This window comes from Drosophila ananassae, chromosome 3R (assembly GCF_017639315.1).
Source record: "Drosophila ananassae strain 14024-0371.13 chromosome 3R, ASM1763931v2, whole genome shotgun sequence".
Classification (NCBI taxonomy): Eukaryota; Metazoa; Arthropoda; class Insecta; order Diptera; family Drosophilidae; genus Drosophila; species Drosophila ananassae.
This window is the reverse complement of record NC_057930.1, coordinates 17,699,770-17,716,419: the sequence shown is the minus strand read 5'-3', so window position 1 is coordinate 17,716,419 and position 16,650 is coordinate 17,699,770. Positions and strand designations below refer to the sequence as shown.

At 47.0% G+C, this 16,650-nt stretch overlaps 2 protein-coding genes across 2 annotated transcripts; both read right to left on the bottom strand.

Annotated features, from left to right (window-relative positions):
• Positions 1 to 895: 895 nt before the first annotated feature.
• LOC6497145 (skin secretory protein xP2) lies at positions 896 to 2,284 on the bottom strand. The gene is made up of 2 exons (XM_032455200.2): positions 2,057 to 2,284; positions 896 to 1,979 (listed from the first exon to the last, which is right to left on the bottom strand). Exons 1-2 carry the CDS (start codon positions 2,057 to 2,059, stop codon positions 1,029 to 1,031), a joined length of 954 nt encoding a protein of 317 aa, XP_032311091.1. The 5' UTR covers positions 2,060 to 2,284; the 3' UTR covers positions 896 to 1,028.
• A 3,952-nt stretch (positions 2,285 to 6,236) lies between these two features.
• LOC6497144 lies at positions 6,237 to 16,272 on the bottom strand. Its single transcript, XM_001962632.4, has 7 exons — positions 15,767 to 16,272; positions 15,245 to 15,426; positions 14,728 to 15,183; positions 9,571 to 14,668; positions 7,883 to 9,506; positions 7,719 to 7,825; positions 6,237 to 7,656 (listed from the first exon to the last, which is right to left on the bottom strand). The coding sequence occupies exons 1-7, from the start codon at positions 15,981 to 15,983 to the stop codon at positions 7,184 to 7,186; spliced, it is 8,157 nt and encodes a 2,718-aa protein (XP_001962668.2). The 5' UTR covers positions 15,984 to 16,272; the 3' UTR covers positions 6,237 to 7,183.
• Between the last annotated feature and the right edge of the window lie 378 nt (positions 16,273 to 16,650).

Below are 16,650 nucleotides of genomic sequence, written 5' to 3'. Positions count from 1 at the left end.
CAAATATATAAATATTTTCTAATTTCTAGTAAAAAAACGTGATTAAAAATGGCTTTAATAAATATGTAAAAACACTTCAATGACTTTATTTATTATGAGACAAGTTTAGCACGAATAGTTAATATTTACTTTAATGGGTCGCTTGAATTAAAAAAAGTAAAACCCATGAGACATAATTCCCAACTTTTGGTTTATCTGCCAAACGGTCTTGGCGACCTTGCTGCAATTCGCAAATGGCAACTTTGAATGCATTGAAGGTATGTTATTATTTACAATTAACATTTAGCATTAAGAAATTAGCGATACCATTTAGAGCCATTACTTTTAAAAGGGAATTTTTTATTTTATATTTTGTTTAATGTAAGAAAGCTCTATGAGATCCATACATTTATAAATATTTTAACACCTGTCGCACCTCTATTAATGAAAAATGGCAAAGTCTAAAAAAACAAAAGCATCATTTAATTTTCACTTTATCATCACATCAATATAAATTTAAAAAAAAGTTGAATAATCTTAATGAACTCTAAATTCAATTTATTTAAAACACTTTAAAATTAGTTCGCTAAATGGGTTTCCTTTTTTCATGTGATTTAAATGAAGTAAGCTTTTTAAAAACCATTTATCTTCTTTTTCAGCATCTCCAATTCGGATCGATATCTGTATCATGGACCTCTTAACTGTTATGGCATACGTTCGAGGTCATCTATTTATAATACACCTTGCCTTTGTGCCGATTTTGCCAACTCTTACGCAAAATCCCACCTCTTGAGCCCGGTTTATAGTGTTGATCGTAAAAATCTGGGCTTCGATCGGTGGTTGATATCTCAAATTATAAGATGGGATATCACAAATACTGTCCAATAATAAAAGTTTTTACTTTATATTTAATATATATTTTTGTATTTTTTATTTTTTATTTATATTTATGTCTAAAATCTCAACGGAACTTTGTGTAACAACAACATTCAACAATAATGAGTGGCAGTCACTTGTTAATTTAACAAGCTGCCGGGGCATGACTCCTCTTAGAAGCGGAAGCGCTTGGCGGGCACGTTGTAGCTGTAGCCGCTAGACTCGACGGACTCCACGGGAGCGGGAGCAGAGTAGACGGGAGCTGGAGCAGGAGCGGAGTAGACTGGGGCGGGGGCAGGGGCAGGGGCAGAGTAGACTGGAGCCGGAGCTGGGGCGGGAGCAGAGTAGACTGGTGCTGGGGCAGGAGCTGGGATGTCCTGGACAGGGGGCAGGTACTCGGGAACTGGAGCTGGGGCAGAGTAGACTGGAGCCGGAGCAGGAGCAGAGTAGACTGGAGCAGGAGCAGGAGCAGAGTAGACTGGAGCAGGAGCAGGGGCAGAGTAGACTGGAGCTGGAGCAGGGGCGGGGATGTCCTGGACAGGGGGCAGGTACTCAGGAGCAGGAGCTGGGGCAGAGTAGACTGGAGCTGGAGCGGGGGCAGAGTAAACTGGAGCCGGGGCAGGAGCAGAGTACACTGGAGCTGGAGCTGGGGCAGAGTAGACTGGAGCTGGAGCGGGGGCTGGGATGTCCTGGACAGGGGGCAGGTACTCAGGAGCTGGAGCGGGGGCGGGGGCGGAGTAGACTGGAGCAGGTGCTGGCGCCGAGTAGACTGGAGCCGGAGCAGGAGCAGAGTAGACTGGAGCCGGAGCTGGAGCAGAGTAGACTGGAGCTGGAGCAGGAGCTGGGATGTCCTGAACAGGGGGCAGGTACTCAGGAGCAGGTGCTGGAGCAGGAGCAGAGTAGACTGGAGCTGGAGCAGGAGCAGAGTAGACTGGAGCTGGAGCAGGAGCAGAGTAGACTGGCGCCGGGGCCTCCTGGACGGGGGGCAGGTAAGACGACACTGGAGCCGAGGGGATGTTGAAGGTGGGAGTGGGCTTGTTGTAGCTGTAGCCGCTGCCCAGGTTCAGGTGGGAGACATCGGCGGAGGCCACGGCAATAGCGCACACAGCGAACACGAAGAGTTTCTACAATTGAGGAGGATCCCGATTAAAAACTCCGTGGGACAAAGACAAGGATTGCCGGGGATGCTGAGACTACTCACCATTGTTGTTGAGTTGTTGGGCTACGTTAGTTCGTTGGATTAACTTTGGTGAGCTCGGGTCGCAAGACGCTGAAGCTGAATGATGACCAACTGCAGATGGGCCGGCACTTTTATACCGAAATACGGGTTTGGGTCAATCTCTGGCTTGGCCAGATGTCTGCTCATGTGCCTCTGGCCGAGGGCTTCAGCTTCTTCTTCTTGGCAGAGGCAGCTTGTCAAAAAAGAAGACGCAGGTTTCGAGCAGAGTGGAGCAGTGCTACTTAACCCTGTCGTGGGCCCGATAATGCATCAAATTATGTTTCTTTAAAATTCAGGTTTTTTCACTTCACTCTGTATTTTATAACTTAATTTTAGTAAGAGTTTAGCATATGATTACTGTAATTGTATTTAAATTTGTATAAAATATATAAGTTTTAATCTCAAATTAATTTGTGAAGAAAATACATTATTAGGAAGTATAAGAAAGTCTTTCATGAATATAATATTAAATATTTTACAATTATTACAAATTATGTTTCTTTAAAATTCATATTTTTTTCTCCTAAGATTGTAGTTTATAACTTAATTTGATTTAAAGTTTGGTATGTGATTGCTTTAATTGTATATAAATATATATAAAATATTTAAGATTTAATATCAAATAAATTTATGGAGAAAAGATGGAAGAAATATAAAGTATGGGACTCATGAGGAAGCATAAGAAAGTCTCCCATCAATCTTATATTAAATATTTAAAAAAATCTACTCGTAGAGTATACATTTAATTAAAGTTTAATATTTAATAATAATTAATTTTCTCTTTAAAGGCCTACAGATACTTTTAATTTTTTGAAAGGTAGTGTGAGTGAGAGTGGTCTGCAGAGCAGGTGTAGGGTTAACACTCCGCTGCTCTCCGAGGCGTAAGCTGCGCATGCGTGGCCGGCCGCTCGGCCTCTCGTAGCTATCGGGAGTTTTTTGAGTTTTGCAATGTCAATAGGGCAGCTAAAGATACAGATACTGATGCAGATACAGATACAAAGTCTATGGGCAGGCTGACGGGACACACCAACGCTGAAGACAAACAGCGCTAGCGCTATAAGGGCCGCCAACTTAAGTCATAGGTCACGATCGGCTTTTCACTTTCAGTTAGCGGAAATTTGGCTTGTTTGACCAATATAGTGGCTAGTGCTAATGACCAAACTACACGCTTGACTAAGCGCAGCTTGTTCGGCTCAAGGATGCCCGGCTCGGCATCGGCATCAGCATCGGCGTTAGCATCTGTGAACTTGTAATTAATGAAAACGAAATACCTAGCGGCAGACATGCGCTGTGGCTTTATTAATTTAAATATTAAATACTTAGGGTTGGCCCTGTGTGAAGCCCCCAGCTGGAATTGTTTTCGTTTTATGTGTTTTATGTGCCATATTAATTTGAATCATTTGTGTGTTTGGGACTTTAAGCTCCCAATTTATTTTCATAATTTGTCGGATAGTGAGACTGCATATTTCCTACTGTTTGGGTATCAATTAATTGCTGTTACACCGGTTGACACAATTTCAAAATAAATAAAAAATCAAAAAAGCCCATCACATCGCCGAATAGAGACATTTTATTTCAAAGGTATTGTCGGATGTGCCGGGACTCTGACAATAAGACAGGTTTCAATCGATTGTATCTGAAAAAGTATCTTTTAAAAAGTCTTCCTTTAAACTAGTTTTAATCTTATTGCATTTATTAAGTTTGAATATATTAATAAATAAGAAATTGTTAGAGTCTGAATTTGAATATGTTGAATAATTCGAAGCAATATTTTCGAAATACATATTTATATTGTGACGTTTCTCCCGAAAGTCCATTTCGTATAGACCTGGCCTGGCCTGGCCTTCACACCGCCCAGATACACTGGGCAGTGGCAAAATATTTGCGTATTGTTTATTGTTGTACAAACTAATCGAAACCATACATATTGCTTATTGCTTAATGCTTAATGCATAAATGCATCATCCGAGAGCATATTTCACTTAAAATAAAATCAATTTATGCGCTGTTCCGAATTGGCTTTGCCCATTTCGACGTCGAATAACAATGCAGATACGTTTTGTGAGAAATACATTCAAAAGAGGCGTAATCCGTTTTAATGATACCACTTAATAAGTTCAAACACCAACAACAAATGCCTAATTTGTAAAAAAAAGATTGGTTGCTGTATATAAATATATATTCGATTATGTCGTTAGCCCCCGGTCACCTATACTAGACAGCAAAACAAAACTAAGCTTTTAAAATAAAACTATTTATTCTTCCATAAGTTACTACGATGATTGATAAAGATTTATGTATTTTTCTTAATTTTACTTATTTTTCAACTTTTAATGGCCTTAAATATTTTCTTTTTATTCTCTTGTTGTCGAGTGTTTAATTAACTAATTAACAAACCATATGAATAATTATTTGAAAATAAAAGGAAAGCCAGCTGTCTGACCATTCAAAGCTTCTGTGCCCTGTCAGGTGACCTTTCAAGCATCTTGTCCATTTTTATGCCAGGATATTATAATTTGGCCTTGTGTAAGGTGGCAGATAAAATTAATATTTTAGCGTAAAATAAATGCCAGGTGTTCAAACTTTCTAATTCACAATTTCTAATCCCCAAAATGAGACAAAAAATGTAAAAAAATTTTTGTTGTTAGTAATAATGGAGAATCCATGTACGAATCGTTTAAGGTATTCCGTTTAAGAATCGGATAGAAATTGGCCAAGATATGGCCATCGTTGGGAGCCATATTGTCCTTCCATGGGTTCTTCATCATTTTCGAAGGGGACCCCCAGAAAAATGAACAAAAAATTTCAAAAATATTTTGTTTCTAGATTTTGATGCAGAATGATGGAGAATCGATGTACAAATCGATTAAGGTATTCCGCTCATGAATCGGGTGGAAATTGGCCAAGATATGGGCATCGCTGGGGGCCATATTGTCCTTCCATGGGATCTTCATCATTTTTGAAGGGGACCCCCAGAAAAATGAACAAAAAATTTAAAAAATATTTTGTTTTGATATTTTGATGCAGAATGATGGAGAATCGATGTACAATTCGGTTAAGGTATTCCGCTCATGAATCGGGTGGAAATTGGCCAAGATATGGGCATCGCTGGGGGCCATATTGTCCTTCCATGGGTTCTTCATCATTTTTGAAGGGGACCCCCCAGAAAAATGAACAAAAAATTTAAAAAATATTTTGTTTTGAGATTTTGATGCAGAATGATGGAGAATCGATGTACAATTCGATTAAGGTATTCCGTTCAAGAATCGGGTGGAAATTGGCCAAGATATGGGCATCGCTGGGGGCCATATTGTCCTTCCATGGGATCTTCATCATTTTTGAAGGGGACCCCCAGAAAAATGAACAAAAAATTTAAAAAATATTTTGTTTTGATATTTTGATGCAGAATGATGGAGAGTCGATGTACAATTCGATTAAGGTATTCCGTTCAAGAATCGGGTGGAAATTGGCCAAGATATGGCCATCGCTGGGAGCCATATTGTCCTTCCATGGGTTCTTCATCATTTTTGAAGGGGACCCCCCAGAAAAATGAACAAAAAATTTAAAAAATATTTTGTTTTGAGATTTTGATGCAGAATGATGGAGAATCGATGTACAATTCGATTAAGGTATTCCGTTCAAGAATCGGGTGGAAATTGGCCAAGATATGGCCATCGCTGGGAGCCATATTGTCCTTCCATGGGTTCTTCATCATTTTTGAAGGGGACCCCCCAGAAAAATGAACAAAAAATTTAAAAAATATTTTGTTTTGATATTTTGATGCAGAATGATGGAGAATCGATGTACAATTCGATTAAGGTATTCCGTTCAAGAATCGGGTGGAAATTGGCCAAGATATGGCCATCGTTGGGGGCCATATTGTCCTTCCATGGGTTCTTCATCATTTTCGAAGGGGACCCTCCAGAAAAATGAACAAAAAATTTAAAAAATATTTTGTTTCTAGATTTTAATGCAAAATGATGGAGAATCGATGTACAAATAGATTAAGGTATTCCGCTCATGGACCGGATGGAAATTGGCCAAGATGTGGCCATGGCTGTGGACTGCCACTCCTCCATTACATTCTTAATAATTTTTTAAGAATATCCTCCCATATCCCCAGAATATTATACCCCCTGGCTAAATATATAATAGTCTCAAGGATTTTTTCAACTAATGATAAATGATTTTATTGTTTTCTCTCATTATCAGAATACCGTTTGCAGTTTTGCAATGATTAGGTAGGTTTATCTGTTATATGATGCGCAGCATTCCGTGTTAATTGCTTAAGTTGTTTAGTTAATTAATTTAATCATAAGTATACATGCTAAAGCAATCTGCCGCTGCCTTGAATGTAGTAGTTTGTTCTTCGTTACCTGTAGTGTGGATTATGCACAAGATTTCTTGTTATGCTTGTTAAGTTTTAATGGTATGTATCATAGATAACTTATGCGTATTTCGTTAGAGCTTGTACAATTTACATCTAAAATTAGAATACTACAAGTAGTTGATGTTTTGCTTTAGCTAAAGAAAATCATATAAATAAAAAAAGTAGACACATAAGACAAAGGCGCTTAAAATTAACATAATTTTATAATTGTTTATATATAGCTAGCTCTGAATATTATTAGAAATCAAAATCAGATAATTCGTAAAATGAGAATCAATTCAACACTTTATATGCACTTTATAGATTGCGTTTGGGAATGAATTTCCGATAAGTGGCCTAAAGCATACCATAGTTACATTCCATGCAGATACACACTCTCCTGTGTAAACATCTTTTTCAAAAAGGGCGGTTCGATTTATTTTCAAATAAAATTTAAAAGTTAAATAAAGTTAGTATTTATTCTTGAATGGGAGTCCCCAAAACCTCAAATAGAAGCTGCTTTGTCAGGTTAATTTTTAATAAGTTATCTGCTTTCTTGTTCAAAAATATATCTAAAGTGAATATCCGATTAGAAAATAAACTTTTTAAAAGTTTTCGAGTAGATCGGATAGTTTTGGTGAGTTTTAAAAATTAGAAAATTAGAAGTAGAAATGAATCCGCCCGATCCTAGATGCATGAGCAACATTATTTACAGATCTCTATGCGCCCGGCGATGTTAGTTATGTGTCATAGTCGTCCTGCTGGGAGCTGAAGTAGCTCACCAATCCGCTGAACTCTCCCACAGCTGGCGCACCAGGGCCAGGGGCTAGGGTTCCGGCCTCACGCGGCGACCCAGAGTCCTCCTCGGCAATGGCTGCCGGTGAATTGGTGGCTCCCGGCACAGCCATCGGAGATTTCTGGATGGTATATGCCTCCAGGGTGGTCAGCTTTTTGCTCGTTATTACCGAAGTCGGCTTGAGAGTGCTGCCCTCGACGGGGATCGTGGGAGCAGGGGCTACTTCGGGAGAGGGAGCTGGGGGCTGCGTCGGAGGTCCTGCCGCTGGGGACTTATCCCTCGTCAGAGCAGACACCGAATGGTTTGTAGGCGTGGATGAAGGCGGAGCACTCACGATTACTGAGCTTGGTGCAGCATGAGCCGATGTGGTGGTCAGTGGAGGGGGAGGAGGGTAATAGCCATATGGAGGATATGCACCTAAAGTCGAAATATAAGAATTTTAACTTAAAATCCTTAGTTTCAAAAGTTTAAAAACTTACGTGGTCCGGCGGCATAGTCCACGGATCCGGGTCGCAAACTCCCAACACCTGGAGGTCCATTTACACGGGGTGGGAAATTTGGATTACCATAGATGGTGGGGGGTGGTCTACAAGTTGATGTTGGTGTTAAAACTTATTTCAGATAGGAAATCTTTAGCACTTACCTGTAGGGATTCAAATGAGGCGAGGCATGTCGCGCGGGCGGTGGTCCAGCGCCGTAGGGTGAAGCCATGGATGGCCCAGGCGGGCCACCGTGATGCTCCGGACCATGAAGGAACGGGGCCCGTGGATTCTGCGAGCCTACACTAGCCGTGGACGTGGGTGGCACTGAACCCCGCAGCGGCGGAGGAGGTCCGTACGTGGGGCGCAGAGTGGAGTGGCTTGGAGGCAGACCAGGGGGCATCGGCGGCCGCAGTAGGTGTCGCGGCGGGCCTGGCGACGACGAAGGAGAACGGGACCCAGCAGTGGGCGGAATCGGCGGCTGTCCATAGAACCTCGCCAAGTCCGTGGTGGTGGGAAACATGCCTGCAGGTGGGCCGTGTCCATGCGGCCGGCCATGGTGCGGTGGAAGGTGTGGTGGCATCCGCGGAATCACTGGAGCCTCACTAGGTGGAGCGCTGGCGTTGGCTTCCTCATGAAGCTTGAAGAGCGGTTGGCCCTTGGTCTTTGGTGCAGGCGGCACTGCTCCTGATCCTGGAGCAACCGAAGTCGTAGCCGCAGTCATGGCGGCCGCCGCCTGTTGCTTCTGCAGTTGGTCTCGGAGGGGAGTCACCTTTTTCCGCCTACCACGTGGTTTTGAATCGGAGGAAGGATTACCAGCTGCAGAATCTGGGGGGCGGGCCGAGGCTGCGGCGACAGATTGCATAATGTGGGCCGCCGCCGCTGCAGCCGAGGGCATGGACATGACTAGGGGCAAGTGTTGAGAAGACGGCGGTGCAGGAGGATAGTTGGCTCTGCTGATCGGCTGGCCCAGGGGGGCTGAGAGGGCGTTCTGAAGTAGCTGCATGGTCTGCGGTGGCGGCACGGCTTGGGCCAGGTGGCGCTGCAGCATTGGGTGCATCCCGTGCATCGACTGGGGTGGAAGTAGCGAATGAGGCGGACCTTGGCCACCGGAGTGCGGAAACGGATGTCTCAGTAGCGGCGGATGCATTGTGGGCATGGGCAGACGCTTCCGCAGAGGCTCCTGGAGTCCAGAAGCACTGGGCACTGGAGCCGGAGCAGGAGCAGGCCCTGCAGCAGGAACCGGAGCCACAGGCGCAGCCTCTGGAGCGCTCTTAGCAGCCTGCTTTGCCTTTGAAGGTGTAGTCCGCAGGACCTCCTCCGCTCCGGGCAATTCCCTGGCGGCCACTGCCGCGCTAAACTGTTCCTCCTCCTCTACCATACGCGCAATGGCGTCTTCCATGTCCTCAGGTAGGTCGTCAGGTAGTTCGGCGTCATCTAGCTCTGACTCGTCCACGTCCTCCAGATCGCCGATGGTCTCGCCCTTGCGCTGCAGGTAATCAATGTCCAGCACCTTGGCCTGCCGAATAACCGATAGGGGAACTGTGGACAGAGAATCTCCGCCACCAGCTGCCTTAACGGGTGTCCGCTTCTCGGATCCCCCAGCACCCGAAGCTCCTTTGATGGGCGTGAGACGCGGTGTGGCCGCGAGCTTGGCTCCTTCGGCATTCTTTTCGGCCAGCATGCGTTTTATTTCCTCCTGCCGCTGGATGAACTTCTGCCGCTCCTCGGGCGGAGTGTCTGGCCTGTGGACGCCAGGCTTGATGCCTCCATCGGAGCTGTCGTCATCTGCATTGGACAGAAAACATTGTTAGTAAGGACCATAGAGCTTTCCCTTGATGTTTCCACTTACCCTCTTCAATATAAGCGTATCGTCTTCCGCGGGTGCGAGTCCGATCATCGGAAGCGGCACCTTCCTCGTCATCGTTGGAGGACGGTGGCTTCTTCTTCTTGGGCTTTGGTTTGGTTTTCCCCTTGCCGGACTGCGAGGCAGATCCAGCGGGTTTCAGAGGCTGGGAACGCGGCTGCTTGCCAGAGCCTTTTCCCGACAACGGGGCGTCCTCCTCGCCATCGTCGTCCTCCTCTTCCGGCTCACTTTCGCTAATATCGTCGTCGGAGTACTCCAAGCGCTTGGCCTTCTTGGCTGTCTGGGTAAAGGGTTTCTTCAGCTTGGGCGACTTCCGGGCAATGCCGCTCGCATTGGACTTCTTGGCGCCGCTTGCCTTCTTGCGCTTGGAGGAGGGACGCCAGGCACCGTCCTCACTGTCGGAGGTGGTGTCGTCGCACAAGTCAGCACTGTCCATGTTCTCGGAGAGCTCCGACCCGTTTTCGTCGTCCTCCGTTTCAGTCTCCGTGTAGTCAGAGTCCTCCTTCTTCTTCTTCTTCGACTTGGTGCTCCGCTGCTGCTCCTCCTCCTCGCTCTCGTCGCTTCCTTCCACAACGAACTTCCGGTCCTTCCGTCTCTCCCGTGCCGCTCTTCTAGCCGCCTTCCTTTGCTTCTTCCCTCGGCCAGGACGCCTGTAGACCTCCAGGCTGGAGTCGGAGTCCCCAGATCCAGACTGCGAGCTGTCCTCATCCGAGTAGCTGGAGGTCTTGAAGTCCTCGTCGCTGCCATTGTCCTCCTCGCTGCTCACATCCAGAGTCGTTAGTTTCCGGGCTTTCTTCTTAGCCGGTGGCTGCTTGACCTTCGACCGCTGCACGAGAATCTCGTCCTCGGAGCTGCTGGCACCGTCCTCGCTGCCCTTATCCTTTTGTTTATCGGACTCGTCGCCCTCCTTCTCCGGCTTCTTTTCATCCGAGGAGTTCTCTCCCCGTCGCGCCTTCTCCTTGTCGGCCTCGATGATGGTGGAGATGTCCTTGCCGCGACCCAAGTTCCCAGCTCCCGCCACCTCATCCATCTCCTTCTTCAGCGCCGAGTTAATCAGGTCGTCGTATTCGTTGAGTCGGTAGCTCACGTTGATCTGCCGCCGCTTGCGCAGCTTGTAGATGGGCTCGTCGTCCGAGTCGGAATAGCTGCTGCTGCTACCGCTGCTAGAGCCGGAGCGCTTCCCAGACCCCGACCCAGTTCCGGAACCACTGCTGGCATACTTTCCATTACTCGAATCGGAGTCGTTGCCCCGTCTTCGCCGGGTGCCCCGCTTGGCCGCCCGACGATTACTGCGTCCGTCTCCTCGACGCCTCTTCACCTTGACCGCCTTGCTGGCCATCTTCTGCTCCTCCTCATCCTCGTTGTCCTCATCCTCTTCCCTTGAGTCGTCCTCCGCCGCCGCCTTTGTGGACGCCTCCTGCTCCTGCCGCTCGCGTTCGGCCTGCTCCTCGGCAAGTAGTCGCTCCTGCTCCTTCAGCGCCACCATGGAATCGAACTGCTGCAGCTCACGCTCTAGAGCCGCAATAAGCTGCTCCTGCTGGCAGGGCGGGCAGTGCCAGTCGCCCTCAGGTATGTAGAAGAGGACCGGCGAAAGGCAGGAGCAGTGGTAGCCCTTGTTGCAGGCCGGAGTGTCGCAGAGAAGAATCCACTCGGGGTGGTCGGACTTTCCGCACTTCTGGCACGCTTCCTCCGCATCATCGCTCTGGTCCTCGGCGTTCTCCTTGCGCACAGTCCTCGCACGCTTCATAGGCACCACCTGGGACTCGTCCTCCAGCTCAGACTCGGGCGAGAACTCGTGATCCGAACGGAAGAGCGGCGACCCGGGATCAGTCTCGTAGTGAGGCGGCTCCTCCTCCTCCTCTTCGCTCTCGGGTTGCTCCTCGGAGTCGGACGACCAACCGTCCTTTCCGGGACACTTCTTCTTCTTCTTACTGCGAGCCTCCTCCTCGGCTTCACTGGCCTCGGACTCGGACTCCTCGCCCGACGGCTCCAGCACAGTGGGATCTGCCTCTTTCTCGGCCTTCTTCTTTTTCTTGAGCTCCTGCTTCATGCTCCGCAGGGCGACCTCCTCCAGCTTACGCCGTTCGGCTTCCTCCTTGATCTTCTGCTGGGCTATTCGCCGAGATTGGCGCACGGGGGTCTCGGAGTCGTTGGCCTCAATGATGTTAGTGGTGTCCACCTCACGCTTCTTTCGCGGACCACGTCCTCGGCCAACTTTTGGTTTCGGCTCTTCTTTTGGCTCCTCTTTGACTGGATCCTCCTGGCTTGGTTCCTCCTTGACTGGTTCTTCTTTGATTGTTTCTTCCTTGATTGGTTCATCCTTGATAGGTTCCTCCTTGATTGGATCTTCCTTGAGGGATTCCTTCTTGACTGCCTCCTCTTTAACCGGCGACTTCTTGGCAGGTTCCTCATCAGAAGATTTACGTTTAGTCTCAGATTTTGGCTTCAAGGCTTTGGGTGAGGGCTTCTCCTGATGATCTTCCTCCTCGGACTCCTCCTTAACTTTGTCCTCAGACGGAGGCTTCTCCTTCGAGCCACCCCTTGTCCTCTTCGGTTGGGGGAGTTCGGAAAATACAACGGCGGCTCCTCCGCGACGACCAGATCGGCGCGCTGATCCTTCAGGAGGCACGGATGCTTCCTTGGCAGGAGGCGAAGACTCTTTGGATGCCACCTCCTGAGATTCCTCGGCATTGTCGATGCTCTTCTCTTCGTTTCGCTTGAGCTTTTCGTTCGGAATGGAGGCAGTCACGTCGCTGGGCGATGATTCCTTTGAGGCGGAGTCCTTGGCTTCGTCGCTGCTGCGGCGTTTGCGATAACTCTCCTCTGACTTTCCGAGTGAGCTACTCGGAGCTGGGATCAAAGGCACAGTGGTTTCGCTGTTGGTCCGCTTTCGAGGCACGGGCTCTTCATCGCTCTCCTCCTGCCGCAGTTGCGTTAGGAGATTCTTCTTCAGAGGCTTGGTCACTGGGGACTTCTTGGGAGGACTAAAGGATGTGGGCGGGGGAGTAGCTTCCGTGAGCGGCGTCGGCAGAGGGGCATCTCCACCATCCTTTTTGGAACTGTCCTCGCAAGACTCGTTTTCTGGAGGCGCCTTTTCTGGCGTTTTCTTAAGCTTCTTTTCGATAATCTCCGCCAGAGTGGGTTTCTGTTTGGTGGGCGGAGACTTCTCCAAGTTCCTCTTGGGGGCAGCGACCTTATAACGACTCCGGGGATCCTCCTCGCCGCTGGATGACGTTGTCTCCTCGATCTGGGTCTTCTGGGCTTCCACCTTGCGTCTCGACTCCACGTTCGTGATTTTCGGACGCATCTTGATGCGTTTCCCGCCCACGTCCAGATCATCCTGGTTAGCTTCCTCCTCCTGGGCCTGCTTATGCTCATCCTCCAGAACTTCGCTCTCTGAGGTAGAGTTTCTGAGATTGCGGTCGCACTCGTTAAGCCGTCGCTTGCGATTTCTCGACTGAAGGGCATCCCCACTAGCTGTCGCCGGAGAAGTTGGCTTAGGTACTGATTCATCATTGGGTTTGGGCTTCATGCCACTCTCTTCCGCAGTGCCACTTCCATTCTCTTTGGAAATTAGACTCTTGACAGGATTGGGAAAATCTTTTTGTACTTGGTCCGATATTCTTTCAATATCTGGGGAGGCGTTGCTCTTCTTTATTGTCTCATCGTCCTTGTTTGCCTCTAGTATCTGATTGGGGGGCGGCTCTTTGGGAGGCTCTTTTTTGGTAACAGATGGGTCAGGAACAACTTTTTCGGTTTCTAGAGTCTCTGGGGGAGTGGGGATGGTTTCCTTCAAGGAAGTATTGCTTTTAGTTTGGTTTGTGGAGGCGATAGAAGCTTGTGCTTCATGTTCTTCACTTTTAGTTGCAGTCAAGTCACTACTCCGATCGTCATAGGAGCTTCTTCTATCGCTCTCCGCGTCAGTTTTCGTCCGCTTTTGGTCTGGGGCAAGTTCATGATCGCTCTTTAAAGCCACGCTGTTTTCAATAGGAGCCTCTTCTGCGGGTTTAGCCTTTGAGTCTGCTTCCTCGAGGCTTCTATCAGGGATAAGAGCCAGTTCTCTTGTTTCTCCTTCTTCCGCCTTGGGTTCAGCACCTGCTGCACTTTCTGAAGAAAATGTGGCTTCTTGAACAGCCTCTTTGAGTTCAGGTTTGGATGAAACTTCAGGGCTTGTTTCAATCACTTTGATTTTATATTCCTGATGGACTTCATTCTCCACAAGATCTTCCTTATCCTTGAGCTCTTCTTTTGAACTTTCATTTGTATTTGTTTCTTCTTCAGGCGCTTCGTTCGATTCGCGGGAGGGAGCAGGTGCTTGCAAAGACTCTTTAGGACTCATTGGGTCATTGGGCAGCGATGACTCCTCTTTGGGCTTCTCGCTTTCTCCATTTGTCTTCTCCTCGCTGAGGCTGTCGAAGATGCTGCGCTTCGCCTCTGGCTTTGATGTCTGCTTAATTGGGCTCAACTTCAGGCACCCTGGCTCGCCGAAGAAGAAGGTTGCCTTGGGCTCCGATTGTTCAGTGGTGGTCTCCCCTTCGGCAGCCTCGTTCTTTCCATTTCCCACCAGGCAGTCGTGGCCACTTCCTTGGCCAATCACATGCACCTCGGGGTCTTCCACGACTTCACTAAAATCGAGTTCGTCGCATTCGAACGAAAAGGGCACTTCCCAGGTTTGGCGTGTGGGAACTGCCTCACAATCCTTCCCCGATCCTTGGCCCTGCACCACAACAGTTGGTTCCTCGATGGCCTCGCCTACTTCTTCATCATCATCATCGTCGTCGTCCTCTTCGATGTCCGCCGCAGCGCTGTCAATATCCTCTTCCTCCTCCTCCTCGGCCTCATCCAGTTCGGAATCATCGTCCTCCTCCTCCTCTCCAGACTCCCCTTCGTTTTCGTGTTTGGAGCTCTCATAACGACTTGGCTTGTTGATGCGCTTTGTGTCCAGAAGTGTGGGTCGGTACTTTTTCAACTGGTGCTGCTCCTGGGAAGCCGTGGGACTGCTATCCACCTCCTCGACCGAACGTTTTTTGACTTGAGCGGGGGAGGCAGTGCCGCTTAGTTTGGCCTGGCTGATGAGCAGTGGCTGTTGAAGTGGTAAGCGTTGTATCTTTATTTAAACTTTTTAGATTATCTCCTACTCACCTTGACCTTTTTGGTCTTTTGCTCGTCCTGCTCTGGGGAACGCAGTTTGATTTTCAGGTTGGGTATCGCCTTTACAGGCTGTTCTTCCGGCTCCTTTTCGTTCTCATCCTCCTCCTCCCTTTCCTCGGGCGGTGGCGGCTTGTCCGGGCAACTATTGCTACTGCTGGTATCCTCGTCGGCCTCTCCAATGTCCTTGGACGGCAGCACCACCTCGTTGCCGCGAAGCCTAGCGATGAGATTGACGAACTCCTCCCGGTTGGTGGCCACCACCTGCCAGATCTCTTCGTCGAGGTGCTCCTGGTAGATGCGCAGGTTGCAGTCAGCGTCCTGCGTTAGCCAGTAGGTATGCCCCAATCGATCTCGCCCAATGGGCTCTGATCGCAGGGTATTCGCATTCAAGGTCAGGATGTGGGCGCGGAATTTGGCATTTCGCTCGAACTGGCTTTCCAAAAGTTCCTAAAAGAAAAGAAGATTATAGTGAGTACAATCAGCTACTCAATTTAATTCCATTTCTTACCCGGAGTATTCGTAGCTTAACCCGGAGACTCGAGTTCTTGTAACCAAAGCGTTCCACCTCCCAGGCATCCTGGACAGAATAGCCAAAGCAAAATTTGCTAAGGGCCGACTCCCAGCTCTTCTCATGAACCGTCTTTCGGGTTTTTCTTAAAAGCTTTATGTGCAGGTCCTTTAGCTCGGTAACTAAAATGAAAAAAATGTAATTTTAGTGACTTTGTAAGGATTGTTTATTAATTTTACCATTTTAACTGGTTTTTTGGATATTTAAATTTTAATTTTAATCACTTTTAAATAATACTTTCTTTAACTTATCACATTGTTTTGATATTGTTGCTTTGAAAACCAAATCTGATTCATTCTTTGCTTGGCAAACCCCTGACAACTGTTTTTATGCGAAATAATTGGTAATTTTTTTATTTTTTTATATCAGAGAAGTAATTTAAAACATAAGGTACAGAAAAATAATATTTTATAGTTAAAATTTCATGTTTTTGCACACTTCCTTGCCCTTTCGGACCCTCACCTTCATCGTTGTTGGTCAACCAGTCCTGCAAATTTTTGAAATTCGGCAAGTTGAGGCCCAGGTCCTTGGCGAATTTCTGCAAAAACGCACAAATCACAGCAAAGTCGGGATCGTTGGCGCACGTATGGTGCGTGGAGGTCATAGCGTCGTCATCCTTGCACTCCTCCGAGATCGCCTCTGTTTGAATTGGATTTGTTGGCCCTTCGGAAGCCGCCATTTTTCATGCGTCCCGAGAACGGGGAAAATTTTTCGTAGCCCACGAAAAAATTGTATACTACTCTGGTAAATCGGCACAATTCGCACTGATAACACTCATCATTAGTTCGAACCGCAAGCTGTCTAGACGGACAACAGTGTTGGCTCTCGAATATGCATATTTGTGAGGGCAGGGCTAGCCTTTTTGCAAATAAAAACCACTATTTAAAACAAATGAAAAGGCTTTATTTTCTATTGTGACTATCAGTGTGGCTGTGTGCTGATTGGCAAAAAATACTGCATGCTGTACATTATTTCCTATTAGTTCGGCAGGTCTGTGCCTTAAGAACCAGTTTACTTAATTAATGTTTGGGGTATATTTATGAGGTTTTAAGTTTTTTAAATTTAAGTTAATAAATATATTCAATCCGTGTAAATATTTAGTAAAGTTGGCTGCCAAATATAACATCTTATACATATACAATTTTATATATTTCTAGGGAAACAGTATAGGTTAAAACTTTTAAGTTGATAATGTTTAAATAAAGTCAATATATGCACTTATTTATCAAAATGGATGTAAAACCGGTTTAGTTTACCTCCTCAATAAAAAATTAATTTAATGAAACTCTGATTTTAGTATACCCCCGTGCAATACCGTTGTTCAAGTGGTATTTTTGTTATCGAAC

Coding starts and splice junctions, on each gene's coding strand:
- LOC6497144 (XM_001962632.4), bottom strand. CDS start 15,983: ATGGCGGCTTCCGAAGGGCCAACAAATCCAATTCAAACAGAGGCGATC. Junction 9,507..9,570: donor ATACGCTTATATTGAAGAGG/GTAAGTGGAAAC, acceptor TGTCCAATGCAG/ATGACGACAGCTCCGATGGA. Junction 7,826..7,882: donor CCTCATTTGAATCCCTACAG/GTAAGTGCTAAA, acceptor ATCAACTTGTAG/ACCACCCCCCACCATCTATG.